At 42.9% G+C, this 22486-nt stretch overlaps 1 protein-coding gene across 2 annotated transcripts in view; it reads left to right on the top strand.

Moving 5' to 3' along the window:
• Positions 1–21825, top strand: part of SAMD12 (sterile alpha motif domain containing 12) — a 183980-nt gene extending 162155 nt beyond the window's left edge. For both annotated transcript variants that reach the window (XM_075495175.1, XM_075495174.1), the window contains one exon: positions 13770–21825. In XM_075495175.1, coding sequence (XP_075351290.1) covers positions 13770–13792 — 23 coding nt within the window. In that variant the 3' untranslated portion in view covers positions 13793–21825. The remainder of the gene's footprint in view (positions 1–13769) is intronic.
• The last annotated feature ends 661 nt before the right edge of the window (positions 21826–22486 follow it).

Below are 22486 nucleotides of genomic sequence, written 5' to 3'. Positions count from 1 at the left end.
AAATAGCTGGATGAATCTGGGCCACATTTTCATTTGCAAGACCTTTGCTGGTGTAGCAGTCCAAAAATACCAAGCGTGGTAGGTAGACTTTGGGTTGAACGTGTTATATAACGCAAGTAGCTAATGCTGTGTGATGGGGAACGGATATTTTAAACAATTAGCTGCTGTCACCTTCAGTAGTACATTTGTCCTGGTCTTTGGTAGACGACTCAGTGGGGTTTCAGAATGGATCCAGATCCTTACCACAGATTTTGAAGACCATTTAAGAGAAATCCAATTAAGTTGTGGCTGTCAGGAGCGCAGAAGTCTGTGTCTTAGCCTTGGCTTTAAGGGAGAACGTTACCAAGCTTTCCAAAAACCTCTTAGAGGCTGCTACAAAGGTTTTGGAAGCAGAATCTCCAACACGGGGCAAAAACGTGGAACTGTTAGAACTGTTTTTCATGTTAGATCAGGTGAACTGGAGTTGTGTAAAGATATTAGCCACTCAATCATGAGCTCGTATCCTAGACACTTGTCCTGCAGGCAGTCTGCTCTCTGGGAATAGGGGTCATTTTCTTTAAAGGTCATTGCAAATGATACCTCAGCATGGTGGTATGGATGAGTTGCTGGGTCTGCAGAATGGAGGTATTTAGTCATATTCACTTGTGATTATTTTATATATAGTCACTATAGATTTTGTGATACATATATGTTTCTTATGACATTTTAGCTAGAGTTATCATAGACACATATCCTGTCTAGATTCTAGAGAGAGATCCTGTCTATATTCTGCATTTATTATGCAAAAAGTGTTTTAAAAGTGTTGTGCATGCTTACGAGTGGTGTCATACCAGAGATGATGGCTGTCTAGTGATAGACACAGTGTACGCCTTTGTTCATGGGCAAATGAGTATGCGATTGTGCAGCTGGTTTGTAAAGCACGCTTGGATGAACAGCACTCGATAAAGGCAAGATAATCACCATTCATTAAAATTTGTTTTAAAAGATCATGTACGTATGTAGACTTTCATTCTGTATCTTCTACTTTAACTCCAAATCAGTATCATTAATGAAACTGAGTAATTTGCTGTTAGCTGACAATGTGTTTATTGAGTACCTAAATTTAAATATCAGGACTATAACTGCACTACATATTTTTCCCATGTAGTTTCTTTACAAATGGCATATGCCCCATTTGTCTAATTCCTACTTCTGTGATTACAAAATAGCCAGGTTACATAAAAACAACTAAATTATATATTTGCATACAATACTGCTGTGGCTCTGTGGAAGCCATTTTGGGCTGTTCAATGCTTATAGTTTCTTTCATTGAAATGGTTTGTTATTTCACCAGCAGTACTGCAGTTCCAGTCTTTTGCTTGGAAACTTTTTTTCATTACTCTACTCTGATTGCCACAAATGAAGTAAATAATATTTAGTAAAATAAGTAATAAAAGACAATAAAAGAAAGTCTGCTAATGTAGTTCTTTCTGCCATTTAAACCTATGGGATTTTTGTAAGTTGGATTTCAAAGTCTTTGGGCAGAAACCAGCCTTTAGTTAAGTGTTTGAATAGCACAGTGGGACCCTGATTCATGGCTGGGCACTGACAAAGTAATGCTACTAAAAATAGTTTGCAGAGTTGGGCCCTCCAGTAGCAAAAGAAAAGTCGGAGAATGCATAATTTGAAGAAATGCTCTGGCTGTTGCCAGTGGGTCTGCTGTCCCTATTGTTATTTAAAACCAGAATTAGCCGTGCCTTTTATCTACAGCGCAAGTCTATCCATTCGCAGGCTGCTGGCTTCATTCTTTAGTACCTTTCTAAATTGAGTTAAACATGAATATTCTTTGGGAGGCCATAGTCAGCATTTGGGGAGACACAAGATATGACTCCACATTATGAATACTTCAACTGCGGAGCTGGCTGAAGAGGCTGCTGCCGCTGCCTGCAGCCATTCCTCCCCGCTCCCTGCCAGGACCGCTCTAGCTGTGGTGGAGCTCTAAAGCACATCTGGGAAATGAATTGGTTTAAAGCTTTGGTCTAGCTTTTCCCATGGGCTTATTTCACAAGTCCATTGTACTTTGCAGCAGGGTTGGCCCAGCAGCAGGGCAGTGGAGGAAGGGAGGGAAGGATTGGAGGACCACCACTGTCTCCACCGTTGCGTGATTCATCACATGGAATCATGCTCCCCGTATTCTGTGCATGCTGGAAGCAGAGCCACGGTCTTCAGCTCACAGGCAGAAGGGGAATCTCTTAGCATTGCATGAAGGTGCAAAGAGAAAGCTGGCTTGGCGGTGAACAGAACGACTCCTGTTAGGCGTCCTGAAGGGACACAGAATGTGCATACTCCAAAAGCAGGTAGATATTCCCAAAATGCCATGTGAGTTTGCATAGATAAGGATATTTGCATAGATAAGCATAAACCATATACTTTTGCATAAGAAGCTAGAACAGACAGAAAAACTTGCTTTCCAGGAGAGAAGTACAGAACTATGGGATCACTTTTTTTTATATACCAGATTCAGAAGCCTTAGCTTTTTACCAGAGATATCACAGGTTATTTACTGCTTAAATTCTTGAGATTTTGAATCCGAAGCAAAAAGGTTTCTTTTTTAAAAAAAGCTTTTTTTTTTTGCTTTCTACATAAAGCCAGTATTATCTGCAAGATGAAAATCCGGAATGGATGGATTTCCCTAACTTCCGACTGATGGTCAGGGTGGATTTATAGCAGTGGATTTAGAAGTGCTCACTGGAGTGGCCTGGTCTGTGTAATAGCTATGAACAATATCCATGTGCAATGAAGAAACACCTTTCAACTGTATCAGAAGATGTAACTTCCTGAGACATTAGAATGAATTTCTGAACTGGGATCTGGGCCAAGAGGTTGAAGACAAAACTTCTTGTTGGCAGCCTGTGCTGTGGTGATCACAGAGATGTCTCCAGGATGCTCCATTTGGGCCACAGATACAGTAATCTCACAGGGGCTCCAACCAGAGAAAGTTGGAAAAAATGGGGAGGCCTGAGCTGTAGCAGCATGTTGTAGTTACGCCCTAGTGAGGTGAGATCATTTCTCTTTGTAATCTCGGAATTGAAAGTAGAAGCTGAATGACAGTGTCATTAAGAAGTTGATATTTAACATGTTTACAGCTCTCAGTTCCCGCACCCTTTGGGACCAAACTCCAGAACCCTGAAATCTGGAACTCTTCCAGAGAAAAACCCTTCGTTAGTGGGGCGAAATAAGTGGCAGTTCCTGAATGTCTCACACTGCTTTTCTGATAAGGATGCTGTTTAGTTTTGCAGTCTCTGCAACGTCATAGCTTTGTTTTTTTCCATTTAGGCATTTTATCAGTACAGCGTTTAAATACAGCCTCTCCAGGAACCTAGAGGTTCATCTTGATAAAATACCAGGGCACAGATCCTCCTAGCTGACCAATGCCAGCATCCATTTCTTCGTGATGCACCCAGCCTGGTGCAGCCTAAGCGGGGATGAGCAACGAATACAAAGTCCTTGAAGGGTGGGTTGGAGGTGGCAGTAACAGGCTAAAAAATGGCTTAGCAAAAGATATTCTGCCCGTGTTTATTCTTCGGCAGTCTGTGATAGTGGCTGGGCTTGTAAAACAAATCTGACAGCGTGGCTACCTGAGCAAGTTACAGTGAGGCAACTGGAAGATCGAGTGTGAATGGTGAGCATGTGTTGCATGCTCTTCAATGACCGTGCACCGAGCTGCCTTGCGTTTACCACGGGGTAAGGGCATACACATGGACAGTTACAGTAGAGCATCTGTTCTGCAGTAAATCCAGACGCTGGTTACCTCGCAGTCATGTGTTCACAGAGGCATACCCTTAATTATCCTAAACTGACAAATGCATGATGCAGACTGAAGATTTCAGACATATGGACATGCCAGAAGTTTTGAATCTCTTGTGGGTGAGGCTTTAGAAATGTCTTGAGGGGTTACCGGAACTTGTTACAGCCCCGGATCTGCTTTTGAATGATGTGTCAGCACTTGTTTAGGATAAATATTAAAAGACTTGTAGGAATCATCAGAGAAAATTTTCACAAGTAACTTGGAAATCAAAGTCTTGTTGACTTCTAATGAAACTTTGGTGTGCAAATCACTTGGGGTTTTTTGAAAATCTTGTCCATCTTCTTTCTAGCCAAAATCTGTTTCATGCTCCAGTGGCAGAAATTCTTCCTTCCTGACTTCCTTCCTTGAAGCAAAAATGTAATTGGGATCCGTACTTTTCTGGCACTGGAAGAGAAATACCACATCCCACTAGATATTTCCCCCTGATTTTTGAAGCACAGAAGTTTGTCTGCGCGTGAATTGCAATAAACTATTTGGCCTGAGATAAAATGGTAGAACTTCTCCAGTTGCAAATTCCTACCAACCTAATTGCCTACCATAGCTAAAATATGAAAGGTGTTTAATAATAAACAAAGCATTATTTTGGTTTATTCTAATTTTACTTACCCATGTGAATTCCTTGACTGTGATGTCGATTTGTTCATGTATTGCAAGTAGAAATGAAAAGCAAATCAGTGGCAAATCGAAACAATTTGGCAGCATGGACACAGTAAATTATCCAGCTGCAAAATGATACCAATAGTGCTGAGTAAATAATTCCTCTAAAAAACTTTAGTACTTTGTGGATTGTTTGCAGGAAGCATCTCATTATCTCAGTTGTGTGTATGAATTTCTGAGAAGATTATGTAGTGTGTAATTTCCTTGTCAAATTCCAATATCCAAGGCCTCAAAGGAATTTAGGGCTCTTATCTCTCACTGGAATCTATATCATTCTTGATTTCAGTAGAAATGTAAGCATTAAACATGCTAATCCTGAACATTGTGGTACCTACATTTCACATGCTAATTGGAATTTGTAACAATCAAATTAAGCATTAAGTTGCAATTCCTGTCACCTCTTGTTTGCCATTTAATTGCTGGATACCTACTCTGAGCTCATCATTCAGCTTTCTTGATAATCAGTGGAGAGAGGAACTGTCAAAGAATCGTTTATCCCATATGAAAAGTAAGTAGGTGGGTCACTCTTCCACGGGCCCTGTCTTTCTCCACTGCTTGTTGAAGAAGCCTAGATAACTAGCTTGCCTGTTATCTGTTGCCAGATTTTGCAACTGGTCAGAGAGTTCCTGTGCGGAGCTAATTATTACTCCCTAAAAACTTCAATGAGTGAACATCTCATGCCTTCTGAACACTGGCTAGATATTCTTTGTTTCATACCTGTTGTGTTTTCATGAATTACTTCTTTGCTTGGCTCTGTGGTCAATACAGCCCACCTAATTTCAGGCCTCCGACTTCATGCTTGACTTAAGAACTTCTTCGATACAATCAGCCCATCCTTCATTTATCAAGCCCTTTTGCAGAGGCAGCATTACTGGTATCTCAGGTCTCTGGTGGGTGTACATCAAGATATAGTCTTAATAATCACCTAGGGAACTCTTCAAAGGTGGTAACTCATTTTGATCTCTGTAGTTAATTTTCCAGCTGCCCAGACAGAGACGTGAAGCTTGACTTGCAGAGCAGCAAGCGCTCTCAGCTGCCTGCTCCATCACAGCATCAGTCCTAGGGTGGAAGGGGACCTCTGCCTCAGGCAGGACCTTCCCTCTCCCTGAGCTTGGTCCTGCAGCTAGGAGAATTAGACCAGGGGCCTTTGATTTGATCTGATTTTTAAAACAGTAGTGGTGTATGCCCCATGCTAATTTTTCTGTAGACCTTTTTGAGGATGCCAGGGGAGAGTTCCTCGATCTGGTCACAACCAGATTGATGAGGATAAAATGGTGACTGCTTTTTTCCTAGACAACCCAGTGGCCGTGGAGGGCCATGCTGGATTGTAACATTGACGGTCCAGGAATTTCCCCTTCAGGGGGCAATCGGTAAGGGTCAGTTTCCAGATAAAATCAGACTTTGGGGCAGATTAGGATAAGGCATCGTCTAAAAGCATATTGAGAAGTCTGCATAGATGGTCAAACCCAGACTTTGCCATCTTTAGGGTCCTGCTTGTACCCCTCCATGAAGTTGCAGCTTCCAGACCCAGCCTACGTATTCCAGGAGCCTCCTCAAACCCCCTCTCCTCTGTAGGGTTTTCACCTAACTGAGGAGCTCTGCAGAGCTCTGATGGCCTGAAGCTCTTGGTGTTGGAGCCAGGAGCTGGACAGACAGCACCAGTGCAGCCTTGTAACTCTCTTTGTGCCTAACTAGGAACCGTAAAATAAGGTGATGTCTTCTCACTGACGTGTTTTGAAATTGAGGTATTTTGTTTGTGAAATGGTTGGACACTGTGTCCATGTCTTTTCCAGTTCGGGGTTGGATGCTGTGCATTAAATGAGGTGGTGGGCCACATGCTGAATTGCAAGGATAAAGCAAAGTACCAAATGGTACTGAAATGCACTTTCTCTGGGTTGTTTGGTGCTTGCAGGGATCCTGGGAAAGACTTGGTGGTAACGCGATGTGATAATACAGGTAAAGGGTATATCATAATTCATTCTTCCAAAGGGCTAAATAAAGTTGCTTGTTCAACTAATTAAGGAGGGAGGAGGGGGCTGAATTTGTAGGCTTCATGATGTGTTTTTGTTTTGGGTTTTTTTGTGGCAAATGTGTGTGTGCACACATGCAGTCTTTTAGGTGGTTTTAGTAGGTATAATTTCCCTTTTCGCTTGGTTAATCACTTCACAGAATGGAAACTTTCATTTCAGGGAACCTCACAGTGAATATCTCCCTAAAGGTGGATAGTTTGTTCCACCTATTAATCCTGCATAAGCTCTACATAAGCAGTGAGGGAGTTGTAGCTCCAGAGAGTTTCCAAACCCTTTTGCTATAATACTTTGATTTTTCTAGTGAAGTCTTTGGTTTCGTCTGATTATGTTTCTTAACTTAATGCATATTTCGCTGAAGATCCTAAAGCAAGTAATAGGATGATATCATGGCCAGAACTAATTCCCAAAAGCTGCTGCACGCTTCTGAACTGGATAGGCTTGAAAGTGTGCTGCAGAAGAAATGCAAGGACAAGTTCCAGGTGATGATCAGAGCAGCCACCAAACCACTGCAGGCCACCAGGGACTGTGTGGTTAAGCACCTTATGTGCATGCTGAAGTCACCACTTAAGGCCATGTCTTTTTTAAGTTCACTCAGTTTGCACAGTTCCTGGTGCTTCATATTAAAACCCAGTCTCTTGAGACGAAAGCAATAGATATGCAAAGGCCCACGATGTAGTGCAAATGGCTATTTAGAGCCACAGAGTGTGGAAGACTATTCATCTGTGACAACCTTTTTCACTTCCTGCAGAGCACCCCACAAGGACTTGTGAGATCGAGAACTGATTACAGGCAGGCAGTGAGAGATATGCATGATAAGGCATAAAGTCAGCAATCTCATATGCATTTTCAGTTTCAGACAGCACCAGCTGAGACTATCAGACTCCTTAGCATCACATTCCTTTCAATCTTTCTGTTTGCTATAATTTGAGTCTCTAGAGAAGGATGCTGGTGGACAGCCAGTTCACTGTTCACAGTGATGGGAAAGTGTGCAGCAGATCAAGAGAATTCTTTGAAAGAAGCTATAAACACTAAGGAAGTGGTTGCATGCACTTTTTCAAAATATTTTAACTGCTTGTTAGTTCAAGGAAATCATTGTGATCTGTTGAATGCAAAAGCACGTTTCTTTTTTCTTGGTATGTTTGCAGCAGCAGGTAGGTCGTGGGATGTATGAAGCATCTTGAGTAGGGATGAATGAACCACTTTGAAAGAAGAAAGAGTCTCCCCCAGGATTTTGCCTGGGTTTTGAACCAAAGTTTTAAGTTTGGGAAATTTTCACATGCTCGTTAGGCTCAGACGTAAAAAGGACATAATTTCTTGGGACAGATTTTTGTTCTGAGGCTTCCAGATTAACACTAAAATCAAGTTCAGAAGATGCTAAAAGACTTTTAAGATATTTTTCAGAACAAGGCTGGAGTGTGAGCTCAAGCCCTTTTGAGAGCTGTCCACCATGAACTCTAATTTTTGAAGGAAGGGGCAAGGAACCGAAATTCCTGCATAAATCATCTGTACACAGAATTGACGCGTGTCTTCATTTTGTTTAACCTAGTAAAGTCGCTGAGAGATTTGCTTTGGTAGGGAAGCTGGACTTGTGTGTGACTCATGAAGAGAATCTTGGCCAATCTGACTATTTGAGGGCATTGAATAGCTTAGTGAAACACATTTTGGACAACTACATTTTCAACCCATTCTGTGTGAACCAACTGTGTTCCACAGAGCAGCTGCGATAACCTCTGACTAATAGGCTTTTCAGAAGGTTACCTGCTGAGAGCATCTGCTATGACATCCATTCTCCCAGAAATGTTTCATCTCAGAATTGCCTGATGCAGGCTATAGAGCCCAGCATCACAGGCAAGAAGTGAGTTTTCTCTTGAGTCGGACTATAGGGGAAAGGATTTGCCTGACCTTGTTGAGTGTTCATCATCTGTCTTGAAGCACTGAGCATCCTGTCTAAACTGCCTTTTGAAGGCCACCCTGAAGCCTTCCTTGAGATGAGATTTGCCATTGATCCAGACAGCAAATCTGCGAGCGAGCCAGGATCCCGCATACCCACGTACTCATGATAGCTTATTAGGGCTTTCACACTGTGTCAGGCAGCATCACGCACAGTGCCGTGCCCGAGCAGGCTGTGCGCAAGCTGTATGCCAGCTGCCATCTCGAAGCCCTTGTGTGGACCCGGGACCACTTGGAGTGAGCAGTGTAGCAATACATAAATAACGTCAAGGAGTTTATTGCATGTAAAGTCATTCATTCTCTTCTGTAGATCTCAAACGGGATTATTTATTCAGTAGTGTATTTATGGTGATGGTATCAACAGATATTAAAAGTATAACAAGGAGGATTAAGGGTACCTGGTTATAGGAGAAAGTTGTCCCAAAGAAGAAGTGTCTTCAAAAAAAGAAACCCTGAATTCATCCTTGCAGAAATAGCAATTCATGTGTCGGCTGCTGTTTGTTTTAAAGACTCTGCTCCTGGAGTCTTGTGATGATACATCAATGTCCCTGATCGTTTGAACAAAAAATGTCTTGTTTCATGGCTGGGTTTCATAGTTCATGACAAATATGTCCTAATTGTATCCTAAAAAAAATAGGGCTGAAGGGAAAGCAACATGTATTTTAATTCCATGTATTTTCAGCTTTTACAATTATTTTGCATGGCCTCATTAAAGAATATTGAACGCTTGGGATTAGGATTACTGTGTTTGATGCTCTAGATGTTGCGCTCATAGATCCACCTTTTCTGTCAGGCTACTCCAAAACTAAAATCTTGGTTTCCTGCTTGGCAAGCAAATTTAAAAATCAAAAGCAAGAAGAGACTTCCTTCCTTTCCCCCTCAGTATTTTTGTACTGTATTGACAAACAACATTAAATAACCTTCAAGACTGTATCAGCTACCCAGTCTTAGTAACGAGGGGAAAACGGGCGAGCCAGACCGAGGCATGACTGGTTGGGAATCAAAACAAAATTGGCAGTCTTATCAAAAACCATCCACATCTCTGTTTTCTCTCTCAGCTGCTGGGTGTTGCATTCAGTCCATTGATTAATGTGTCACTGCTTAACACAGGCTGCTAGGCTGTGACACTTGAGCGAGGCAGCTTGCTGTCTTTGTGCAGCCCTGAGGCTTGACTTGCTGCCTGTACGAGCCGGGGCTGCTCTGACAAGAGGAGGCGGCTGGGAGGTGGACGGAGCAGGCTGGCAAGCGTTGCTTTGCCACCTCCTCCATGCTGGCTCCAGCTAGCTACCAGCGTGCAAACATTTGAGGTAACCTTGGATCTCTGGCACTGTTGACTCTGCTTATCAGCAACTGTTAGGTAATAAGGATGTGCACCAACAGCTGCATTTACCTAGAGGCTGAAAGAACTGGTGCTGTTCTCCACCCAGAATAGTAATGGGATGGTTTTGTGGTCCAGTGAAATGAAACTCTGGTACAACTTGGGTCCCATCTAAGCTGGGGCCAATGGTTCCCGTCCCTGCTGAGGCTGCCCACAGCAGCATTTCCCAGCTCCCAGACCCTGCTAATCCTCCTTCCTCCTTCCATCATGGTGATTGACTGGGATCAGCAGCTCCCCAAGTAGATATTTTGGGTTTACATTAACTTCTATGAGCCTCACAGAGACACATCACGCTGTCATGCCTCAGTGGTAATAATACAATGCACATTAAAGAAAAGGGTAAAGCTGCGAATGGGCTGCCAGGCATTTCCTTTTGTCAGTGTACAAAATTCTTCAAAGGTAGCGATATCTCTAATTAGTTAGTAGCAAGATGCAACAAGTCTGCAATAACGTACAGCATATTATAATGTCTCAAGTGACATGAGAAGCATGAAGTGAGATACCCGTTGCCTTTCTGACACAGGAAAAATACTAGTAAATGTACCTGAATGCACTTTTTCACCAGACTCCAAGGAATAGTTGGTAGATGGATGTTGGAAATAGGCATTTTTCATAATAATCCCATGTTTGAAATGTCCTGACCTTAGAAATATAGTATAAAATTAGTTCCAGGAGAAGAACCCTAGCAAAGATAACGGATGCTTGTTTCCTTTATCAGAATCCCTCAATTATGAAAATGTGAAAAACAGATAATACCTGTAGGTTGAACTGAATTAACATGTGTTTAAAATGAATGAAAAATATGTTCCTTTCCCAGTTAGAAAAAAATCACACAGTACAGGTACTCAAAAAATGAAATACATCTCTGGCTTTGAAATGATTGTTGTCTTTCTACAGCAGCTTCTGGAAAATGTCATGTAAGATTAGATCTGTACGCCGTTGTGTTGGTAAGCGTATGAACCCCCTGCAAAGGGCGGTCTTCGTTCCAAGAGCTTACAGTCTCAGGCAAGGTTTTCAAAGACAACTGCTAATTTGTGATACCTTTTAAGAAGATCTTACTTTCAGAAAGCACTGGGTACGTACTGTTAGAAAAACAGGGTCCTTAGAGGAGTCTCCAGCCGGGCACCAAAAATTACATAGGCAACAAGGAAGAATAAGTGCTTCTAAAACCCTGGCCTCAAAAGACATAGTGAGAAGAGAAGAAACAGGCTAGATCACTACTAAATCCTCAGTTTGCTTGCTCTAAATGCAGAGCTTAAGAGAATTACGACTTTTCCCTTGGCCAGTGTCACTGGTTGTGTCCAGACTGGCTCTGCTAGGTGTCCTGCATGGCTGGAAGCAGTTGTGCTGACTCTGCAGTGTAGATGGAGCTCAGGTCGGGACCAGTCCCTATTTCTCCTCGTTCACTGGTTTCTGTCTGAAGGGCCGGCTGGCTCATTTCAAACTTAAGCATGAGTACAAGCCAGCCACTTAGACAATGTGGATGATAGGGGAATTTCAGCACGAGCGCAATCCTGAGGCCTGACCTGATATAATTAGCCAGTTTACCCATTTTATTTTAGTCCTGCAACTCTGTGGCTAGGCAAGGTATTTTCCATTGCCTGGGAGAGCTTTTCAAATTTTCCCTTCTTTGCGGCAGACGAGCTATTTAACCTCAGAAAAAGTCCTGTTTCTCCTTTGTGAGACAGACCCATCTCTGTTGATTCTACACAGATGGGAGATATCCTCCAGTTCACCTGGAATCAAACACTTTTGAGGTGAGGTACCAGTTTGCCTCTCTCCAAGTTTAAAACCTCCCCCAGATTTCCCCTTTATCTTCATACCTGCTTAATGTCACCACTGCTTTCTTTTCTGTCCTGGGGGATGCGGTCAGTTGTCTGTCTAGACCAGCTGAAGGCTCAAAACCTTCCCATCCGTTCCTCCACGGAATAAAACAGTTGCTGGATCCCAAATGTACATCTTTCTCAGGCCACTACTGATGTGGATATCTCATGTAGTAGATGACAGTAGGTGGTGGTGGGATCATGGCACTGGAGAACCTTGAGAATAAAAGCAAGGCAGCTGTAAAAACAGAAATCAAAAGTAGCACCGTAATCAGGCGAATATGCCCACATAAGGAAGGAAATAGCTAAGGAGACTGTTTTTTTATTGTTCCTCTATTTCATAGGCCATATTTAGACTGAGGGATAAAGTGCTCATGGCAGGGTGTGGGGGTTTTTTTAAATCTTATTCAGCATTCTTCCAGCACCTGCTGGTTTAACATCCTATCCTTTCCCTGCTCGATCAGACCTTCATGTCCATTTCTGCAAGGATTTGGGGTTGGGAGAGGCAAATATGGGCAAACTGACAGCTTGGCAGAGCCAGACAGCCCGCACCCTGCAGAGAAGAGCCTGCCGGGCATGATTTTGAAGGGGTGAGAAGCAGAAATCCATTGCCAGCCTGAGTTTCAGCTGACGTGAATGCTGCCTTGGCAGCATGAGTATCCCATTAGCTTCACAATTTGGAATCTGGCCCAAAAAACCCAACGATCCAGCTCTTCCCACACATACAGACACATACATTCATGCAAGAAGCAGGGCATCAGCTGGAAAGGAGGCAAAGCCCACCTCGATGAGTCCCATCCCAGCACTGCCCTGGTCAGAGATCTGGTCAGTAAAACTGGTGATGGGTGAGGGCTCTGTAAGAGACAAAGCTGTGTCCAAGCACGTTGAAATAACACGGTGAACTTGCCTCTGCATAGCTCCTTGGCTCCAGAGGCTAGCGTAAGCCTGTGACGGGTTTACATCCTTTTTCTTGGCTACATACTGAATAAACGCCTGAATGCGCTTCAGTGTGAGCAGTCCTGCATGCGCGCTCGTCTCCTGTTCAGAAAGGCAGAACAGGGAACACAAATCCCCATCAGAAAATGTATAATCATAACATAATTTAGGTTGGGAGGGACCTCTGGAGATCATTCCACTCAATCTTGCTCAAAGCAGGGCCAAGTGAGGTTGTTCAGGCCTTGTTTGGTTGAGTTGCGGGTATCCGTAGGTGGAGATCACACAACCTGGTCAGGTAACTTGTTCCAAAATTTGACCGCCCTCACTAGGAAGAATTTTTTTCCTTGTAGCTAACTGGAATCTCTCCTGTTGCATCTTGTGTCCATTACCTCTTGTCCTTTTGCTGTGCATCTCAAGAGTTAGGGTAGAGGAGAGGTGGGAGGGGAGAAGAAATTACAAGAAACCTCCACATATTCCTCCTTTATGGTGTGATCACCTTAAAGCTTCGCAAGGGCTTTCAGGCAAGGAATAGCAGCCACCAAATTGAGTGTGCTTTACTGCTTTTAGAAGGGAAAGAGAAACTCTCTGCAACCCCCTAATTATCTTATGGGGTCTGAACCGGAGAAGGAGGTAGGTGAGCTGTTTTCACATCTCGTATGCAGCAATGGCCAACTCTTGCCATCTTGGCCAGCAGAAATGGTGAGGGAACATCAGAAATGGTGAGGGAACAGCATTTGGCAGAGGCTTTCCAGCATTTGGCTATTGAGCCTTCAGAAGTTAACGCAAGTCCAACCAAACCAAAGAGCCTGCTCTCTGGGACTCAGACTAGAGGACGAGTAAGCAGTGCTTTCACGTGAGGCAATAAAATTCAAGTAGGATTTATTAAATCCTACAAATGATTGTGGGTCTGTGCTTTATATTTATCTAAGGAATTGATTAAGCACTGAGTTTTTTGGTTGATGAGTAGAGTTGCTTAAAAAAGTACCAGGATCACAATATATATTCTAGGATTAGTTTGTCTTTACAGCAGAAGTACATTTACTCAGCTCAAACTTGACTTTTTTTATTTTAGTTGAAATACATGGTAATTCCTTTGCTCTGTTCTATACTCACTGTCTGGTTTTGGTTTTCTGTTTTGCTTCTTACAGCCCCAGCAGAGAGCTCTCCATAAACATTTCCAGCCTCTAAAGCTGCTGTCCTGCCACTTGATATGAAAGTGAACTTTCCTTCTTGAAAAAAACCCATAATAAATGGCACTGCCAGAAGGTGACCATGGAGGATTGAAGACAAACTTGAAGTAAAATCAGCCCACTGAAGATGATGCATTCTGGGAAGACCTGGTTTGCTGTGGAGTAAAAATGTGGTGCATAATACCCAGTCCTAATTTGTTGAACATGGTCATTGACAGACCTTTAGCTGGAAAATTTCTTCCAGTTTTCATCACTGTGCATAACTTTTGAGTTCCCTTTAGGGGACTGTCTATGCCCTTCACTAAAAGTCCTGTTTTAGCATGGCAACTACTGGATTCTTTTATTATGTATGCAGATGGCATGATGTTTTAGGAAAAACTTACAGCAATTCTCCAATCTCAGTGGATATGTTCACAATATTACACCCCGATAGGAATGTAAACGTCTTGTATATGTTAGTTTTGCAGTCTAATGGTATTCTGTTAAACAATATCAGCACTTCATACGTGCTTTCTGCACAGAACTAGCACAGTCCATATATATATAATGGTCTTTTTTTAAAATACTGAGGATACGTTTCAGTATTTGTGCTGAGACTGCATCCAAACTGAAGTCCACTACTAGCATACCTTCACCGATTCACAGTAGATTGTGTAGATAGATTTGCACGTGGCAGAGGTGTGACTTCTTTTATCGAGACTTAGAGAACAGCTGTCACAGAGGTAGCCAAGAACAGGGTAGGTTGAATGAGCTGTAGGACACTGTGTCTGCTCTGCCTCTCCTCTGCCAAATATCAAAGGTTCTCGTTTCTAGTGTGCCAGTGAGTTTTCTTACTCGGCGAGGGAGAGGCAAGGGAGAGAGCCTTTCTCAGAGATGCTTGTGACCCTGGGTTTGGACGACAATAAAACCAGAATAAACTGGAAGCATTCAGGTTCTTTATGCTGGCCACCATTTATGTTTTGGGCAGGGCGGGGGAATCGTAGTCCAAACCAAACTCTCTGAACAAGGTAAAGTGTAAGACTACACTCCTAAGGAGCAAGACACTCCCTTTGGAGAGGGCAGACTTCTTCATTAACTTTTTCCACTTTCTATCCAAAACAGTATTTTGGTAGGAACTGGGAATAAGCAAATGGTTCCAATAAGCCTTTCAATATACTGTAGCAGGCTCAAGACTGTTGCATTCAATCTGAGCATTGTTTTTTGTTCAGTCTCTGAATGGCTGGCCTCATCTCTGGCTGTATCACAGCTGGCTGTGGTACTGTTTCTTCCATGGGGACTCAGTGGAATTAGTGTCTGTCCCTCACATCAGGACCTTCTTGACACACTCTTTATAATGAACTGATGCCATCAACATACTGAGGGGACTTACCTATTTGTTCCTTCTTTCTTTAATATCAAAGGTAGCTTTTTGTGTATTTAAAGACCGTCACTCTCTCCAGTCTGATAGACAGGTACTATAGAGTCGCTGTTAGCATACATGCCAAACTGTGGGTGAGATGCCATACTGGTGTGAAGATGCAGCGATGGAGAGAAGGTGCAGCTACATCAAGTCAAAGGGACATTTTTAGAGGAAGCTCCTGTGTTGTAATTCTTAAAAACTATTGTACAGTTCATTGCTAGATAATGGAAGGTCAACCACTGAGGGTGCCCGTACAGCCAACAGATAAATCTTTAGGGCTTAACTTTTTTCAGATGGGTATGGGCTTAGGTTTCAGCTCTCCACCCATCTCAGATTCAGCATGTTGGATACTTCTATAGTATTCAGTCCAAAAGCAAATTATTTTTATTGATGACCAAGATTTTCAGAAGTCGCTAGTGATTTCTAATGGCTTGCGTCTTTCCATGGGTTTTCAAATGGAGCTCCCAAGAATTACAAAGCAGTAAGCTTCTACATTCTCTTTCTGAAAATCCTGGTCCCTAATCTGAAATTAATTGGTGTAAAAATTCTCCTTAAGACATAAGAATCTTTGCCAATGGCAACATTTGCACTTTTTAGAGCTTTTCATAGGGTTGCAGGTTGGAATCTGATACCAAGAGACCCGGCTGTGCGCGTGGCACAGGTCCACTGTAAGCTTCAGCAAATTTTACAGCTCTTTCTGCTACAGGTTTTAAAAATGCGCTCTGGCAACTGACATCAATTTCATGTTGGTACAGCAATTAAAAAAACCCACTTTGATATAAGTTCTTTTAAAAATAAGGAGAATGCTATACTTCTGCAGTAGGAATTCTCTTATTTTACTATCCAGTGAAAGAATCCAGAATAATTTGAATGATAAAAGAAGAGTTTAAGAGAGAGTTATCTTAAAAGGGCGTACAAGAAGAAGTTGAGTTAGGCAGAGAGCCACTAGAAGCATTTTTTGTATCAATGTTAGTTTTGAACATCTTCCAGTATATGGGCATGAATTTAGATGTGTGCACTTCTCCTGTTAAAACAGTTTGTTTTAAAAGCTTCCCTGGATTTTAGCTACGGTGACCTAGAAAAGCAGTGTTATAGGCCCTGAGAAATGTGAAAATCAAGTCCAGACCCTTGTGTAGCCAGACTCGGTGAGAAGTCTGCTGTAGGTGCCTATCGGACAAATCTCCTTTGAAGCTGGTGTAGGTCTCCATCCTACAGCCAGCCTGTGCATGTGGATAACTCCAAGCATAGTTCCCCCGAGCCCTATGACACTTCACGTGTGTAACTGTCTGCAGGAGCCATAAGGAAATAACTGTACTTTTTGGCTTGTATTTAACTATTCATTGTGTTTGGATTTTTTTAATCACTGTTATTCTCCCAAAGTAGGCCATGCTTCCTCAGGGATATTTATGAAATTGTTCTACATCTACCGAACAACTATCTGGATCCCAGCATATTCTTCTGAAAACTTTTTAATATAAATAAACATGTGGGAGAGATTTTTGTTATTATGAATGGGGGCAGGTACTGTGTTCTCGGAAAGGCTATTGAGTGCAGACAATCAAGTCTATTGCATTTTTTATGCCAAACACCTTATTAATAGCAGACACATCCGCTTTTGCCTGGGTCGCAGGAACAGTTCAGGGGAAAGAATGCTTTATCTCTAGTCAATAAATCATTTATGTCGAGAGTGCCAAAGACCAAGTCAACATGAAAGGGAGCGAATAAGTTTTTCCGGCAAAGGAAGTGAATTTAAATACGCTCAGAGCCATTAGTTCAGTGGAAAAGAGTAGGAGACTAACACTATTTTCATAAAACAGCAATTATCGGCCCTGTGGAGATAGATAAATTTGCAAAGGCCAGTGCTGCCATTATATTGATCACTAGTTATTATCTCTGAAACAAACCAGTATTGCGATCAGGACACCGTTCTCCCTGTGCAGACCTGCAGCCTTCCCCCCGTGCCCAGTGCCTCTCCCTGCCGCCGTGCTTGCCTGTTTTTTTTGTGTCAAGAAAGGCTGCACCATCAGACCCACTAAGAAATGCTGACAGAGACTTGGCCATCCCAAGTGCTTCAAACCATGAGAAGTCCTGCACTAGAAACCTGAAGGAATTGCTCACCCCAGAAAACACTCTGCAGCTTAAAGCATCCTTTGCGCTGTTTTGTTCCTTGTTGTTTTTAATCTGCATGGCTTTCTGTGCCTGAACACCCACCATTTATTCTGTTAAGGGAAATGCAGCCTTCCAGGAGGAGAGTTTGAAAAAGCTCCGTGAGCTCTTTTGTTTGGCCTGCCCAGCTGTATGGCGATGCTCTACCAGTAGGTTCATCCCTCCCTGTCTGTTCCTTAGGGTAAGGGTTGTCACTCGTCAGCAGCTGCAGCGTCGTTGAGGAAATCAAACCCTTAAAAATGACAAAATTCTGGTTTCGTTTTGCCCTGAATTTTCGGAAGACCCCAGGCCAGACCCCTGGCAGACTTACATTGGCACTACTCCATCAAAGTCTCTGGAGATGTCTTGATTAGTGCCAGCCATGGAGCCAGGCCGGGGGTGGTTTTTTTGTCATCACTAAAACTAACCTCCCTCCACCCGCCACAAAGCCACAAGATCTCAGTTATTCAAAATTGTCTCAGGCAAGCAAAGTAAAATCCTGCATCTTTCACATTGGTCCCCTTTTAACAATTAACAGCTCTGCCATCGGAGTCTCCTTGAATGGCCCCGCTGCAGGACTGTGCTGCAATTGACCCTGGTATATATAGACTGTGGTCAATAAGATTTTAATTTAAAAAGAAAATGTCCTCTGATGTAATTAAATTGATGGGTGAGGGGGAAAGTACTACCAGCATTACCTGCAACCTCCTATAGTAAAATTCAGGAGAGTTATCTGGACTGCAAAAAAACCTACCAACATAACGTATGGGTGATTAGGCAGGCTCATGAGGATAAATCAGCAAGTAAGAAAAGTAGATGTTTGATGAGGGAAGCCAAAAAATGTATGGGAAGTCAGTGGCCAATAGGTTAGGGCTGGTTAGCCCAAAGACTTTACATATATCCTAATAAATACTGTCGTAGCAAAGCTAAGTCTGATGTTAGACAGGCACGGCGCAGTGATTACTCACAGTACATGCAAAAACCAACAAATATTCTTGGTTTGTATTTGAAAGCAGTAGAAGGAGGGATTGCACATTAAAATGTAATTCCTCCTACTCCGTCAGTAATTATGGGTAAAATTAAGCAGCAACTATCCAAATATATTTTTTAATTTGTAGAATACAAAAGTGAAGGAAAACTTGCCTAGGAGTCCTCAGAACCGGAAAGCATAAAAGAAGCTTCAAATGGCACCAAAACCCCAATAATTCAAATGAATGAGTGATTTGACCCAGAAAACTATAGGCTCATTAGCTTCCTATCAGTCTTGGGCAAAATCAGGGAAAGGTTGATATGGCACAATCATTAAACCAATTAAAAATTGATAAAACCCTCCAAATGATTTTTATAGAAATGTATCATGCCAAATAAACTTGCTATCATTTTTTGTGATATCAAAGGCTTGTTGATAAAAGAAACTCTGCTGGCATACTATACTTAGCCTCCTATAGATCATTTGATTCTGATAAGGAACAAAATAGCACAACGCAAAATCAATATCGCCCATATTAAGTGGATTAAAACTGATTACAGGCTAGATCACAAAAAATAGCTGTAAATATTAAATTATCACCAGCGAGACTATTTCTAATGAGCTCCTCCCAAGGTATGCTCTATTTTCAATATTCCTCCCAGGGAAAGAGCAAATTACTGTTGGCAACAGCCAGAGATGACAAAAACAGGGGCCCAGTAAATAATGATATGGAGCAGGTCAGTGGTAGAGAGTAACCTGGAGGACGGCAAAGGCAGAAATCCAGGAGAGATGGCAGCAAGTCCCACTCAGAGGCATGGGGAGTACATCTGGAATAATACAGTGGCTGTGAAGGTGTGATAAATAATCCGTTCAACGTCAGCCCCAGAGATGCTCTTGCCAGCTGGGGTGTAGGACCTGGCAATAGCGATGCTGTTCCAGTTTGTTTGCTTACTGCCCGTCTTTCAAAAAGGGTATCGACAACTTGGAAAGATTATTTTCAGTAGCTCCTAGTGTCATTCAAGGGCAGGAAAACAGTCTTATTATAGTGTCAGACTAATGAAGCTCAAGCTATTAATTTATCAGAGGGAATTTGAAGAGGTGACTTGATCTCCCTCTGCAATCACAATCTTCTACCTGGGCAGGGAAGTGCTGTCTGAAGGCAGGTAGCTCTTTTGTTTAGAAGAAAAGGGAATGATATGCTCTACTGGTTGGAAACTGATTTCAGGCTAGAAATTAAGTGCAAATGCTCGACAGGGAGGATAATTACCCATGGAGACAACTTACTTGGTTACCTGGCATGTTCCTCCATCACATGAAGTCTTTAAATGTATGGAGAGTATTTTTCTAAGTCAATAAGCTCTACCTCAAACTGAAATTCAGGCTCGTTGCGGCAATTACTGGATGAGGTTATTAGGTGTGGGTTGTCCAAGGATTAGACTAGATCATCAGATGTAAACTTCTAAATTAAAAATATCTTAAAGTTTCCAATGTTACAGGAAGACAGGGCAACCTATATCCATTTTTTCACACAAAATGGTCTTAATTTAAACAGCTTATTTGAACAAAGCTGTGCTTGCCAGCATTTGGTCTGAGCATCGGTAGGTGTGCTTGCAGTTGCAAGGTCCTTCTGCGCGTAATTAAAGGAAGAACGCCAGACAAGAAAGGACAACGCAAACGCTTGGACATATAGAGAAAGTCTGTTGTCTTTCATTAATAACAGCCTGAGACAAAATGATGCACTCAAATGATGGGGCCAAGTGGAATTGTAGTCTGAGCAAGGAATAACAACTGTGGGTTTGCCTCTTAATTAAGGAGGTAGCATCTTGCTGGCAAGAAACAGATTTTCCTGCTGTCAACAACAGGCAGAGAAGCTGTGGTGCTGATTGAGAATTATATTGTATCGCTGTGCAGCTGAACGCAGTACACGAGTTCCTTGCTTCAAAGACAGCAAACTGTTCCTGCTATCATGACGAGCCCCATCGGAGCTGGTTAATAAAGCCCTAGAAGTGAAATGACTTCAGTGGGACTACCCAGAGTAATGAGAGCTGCTCCCAGCGGTGGGTTTTTGCAAGATTGGGCCCTATTACCGTTGGCTGGTTTGAATGTTGTACCTTAGAAATAAGCAAAGGAGTGCTCGGTGTCTGACTAAGGCTTCACAAAACCACTGTCGATAGGTGCGAGGCAAGTACCGTCAGAGCCACCTTCTGCCGGGCTTCATCAGGCGGTGGGGAACAGCACAACTAGGATGTTCGTTTTAAAGAGTAAACAGTTCATGCAGACAAGAGAAACTATAAAGCAATACTTACTGCAAATTGGTATTGAATAGACATCAAGAAGCTGAAACAAGAAGGGAGCTAGGTACAGCCATAGCTAAGAAGATAAAGATCTTTGGGGATTCTTGCTCTAATCCAGTGTGAAATCCCAAGAAAATGAGTTTGGTCTAGATTTATTGTTTAAAGAACAGTGGTACATGCTGGCCACCTGTCAAATAAATTCTGCGGAGTCACTGGCTTCGGTGCGTGATGGCTTATGAGTGTCCTCGCGCTGCTGAGACACCTTGCAGCGCTGGAGGAGAGCGGTCCTTGACAGGCACGTCTGGGGTCAGGCTGGACGGAGAAGAAGCTGAACTTGCAGATGACTGTGTAACGTCTGCTTCTGCCATAAAAGTAGGATTGCCAGCATTATTATAACATAGCCAGGCTTAGTCTGAGACAAAAAGCTCCTTTCTGATTTTAATTCCAAATATATCTAAATACTTTTTCAGGAAAAAAAGATCCTCTGTCACTGTTGTTACATCTCTAGTCATGTTACTTCTATTAAGCACTTGGCTTGAATTCATCTATTTAATATCATAAGTCACCAAATTAAATAGTGATACACAGGGTTTTTTTAAAGCAGGGAGATCGATATTGCAGCAAAACTGCATGTAAGCAATAAGAAGCTGTGCAGAGCAAAAAAACCAAACCACAATCTGCCCCATCAGATGCTTAGGGGACTTGTTTGGTTGGTTGGTTTTGTTTATTGAGAGCACAGTTTGACATCTAGACAGAGGTTTTCCCTATTGAGCCAGGCTTTGGTCTCAAGACTAGTCCAGATAAAGAAATGTTTGGAGTCCTCTTACTTCGTCGGCATCCTTTGTGTGCAAGAGCCTCCTTCTATGCTTTTCTTCTGAGAAAAACACAGAGGGACATGAGCTGCCAGCCTATGCAAAGCATCTCAGCATGGGACCCAGATCTCAACCTTCTCCCCGAGTCCAACGCCACTGACCGAGGGGAGGAATGGGGCTGTGTTGGGCTAAGCCACAAGCAAAGCCCGCTGTCCTGTGCCGTGCTGAGTGCTCCCTTGAAGCCGTTGCAGGAGACACATTACCTTGTGGAATCAGACCCTGTGTTTCAGGTCACCAGCTGGGGTTGCTGCTGTCTGCTGGGCTCCCCTAAAACAGAGATGAGCTGTACGGGGCAATGCTCTGGCAATGGGAATGACCAGCATTTCCCCAAAGAGGCTGCACGTGGGATGTGCTGGGCTTTTTTTTTCAGTTTCTTGTAGGGACTGTAGCTGCATGGACCTGCCTCACAAAATTATTTCTTTTTCACAAGTGGGGGTGAGATGGGAGTAACGCCTGCCTGACTGCACAGCATAAACCAGCAAAGGGGCTCTAAATTTGGGGTGCTCTCTTTTGAGGAGCTAAATTTAAGGTTAATTGAACCTGACTTTGGGAAGAGCAGATAACTGACGGCTGGAATGATACCTGCACCCCAGTTGTCTCCAAAGGTTGCCCCACATCAGTGGCCCGGCAGCTGATGATGGACACGAGCTGCAGGGAGCGAGAGGGAGGCTGGGATCACGGTCCCAGGAATCTGGTGGCCTGAGCAGGAGAGCTGGATGCAGAACGGCGGAGTGCCAGCTCATGGCCACGCTGTATGGTCAGAGCGGTCTCTTGTAGCCGGCAAGTTGTGTCTGGTCCAGCTGCCTTTGGAGTCAGTTCTGGTTTACATTCACTAAGGAAATACTCTAAGTCAGTGATCTCCTTTTAATGTTAACTTGGTTGAAAATCTAGGAAAATGCCAGCACTCTAATGGTTAAAAAGCGACGCACTGTTATTCCTGTGGCTGAACTTTTTAAGGACGGAGCCGAATGAGGTGGCATAAGACAAAAGTGTGC

The sequence above is a fragment of the Mycteria americana genome, chromosome 2 (genome assembly GCF_035582795.1).
Source record: "Mycteria americana isolate JAX WOST 10 ecotype Jacksonville Zoo and Gardens chromosome 2, USCA_MyAme_1.0, whole genome shotgun sequence".
In the NCBI taxonomy this organism is placed as follows: Eukaryota; Metazoa; Chordata; class Aves; order Ciconiiformes; family Ciconiidae; genus Mycteria; species Mycteria americana.
The sequence above is the reverse complement of the archived record's forward strand: the minus strand, read 5'-3'. Positions and strand labels throughout refer to the sequence as shown.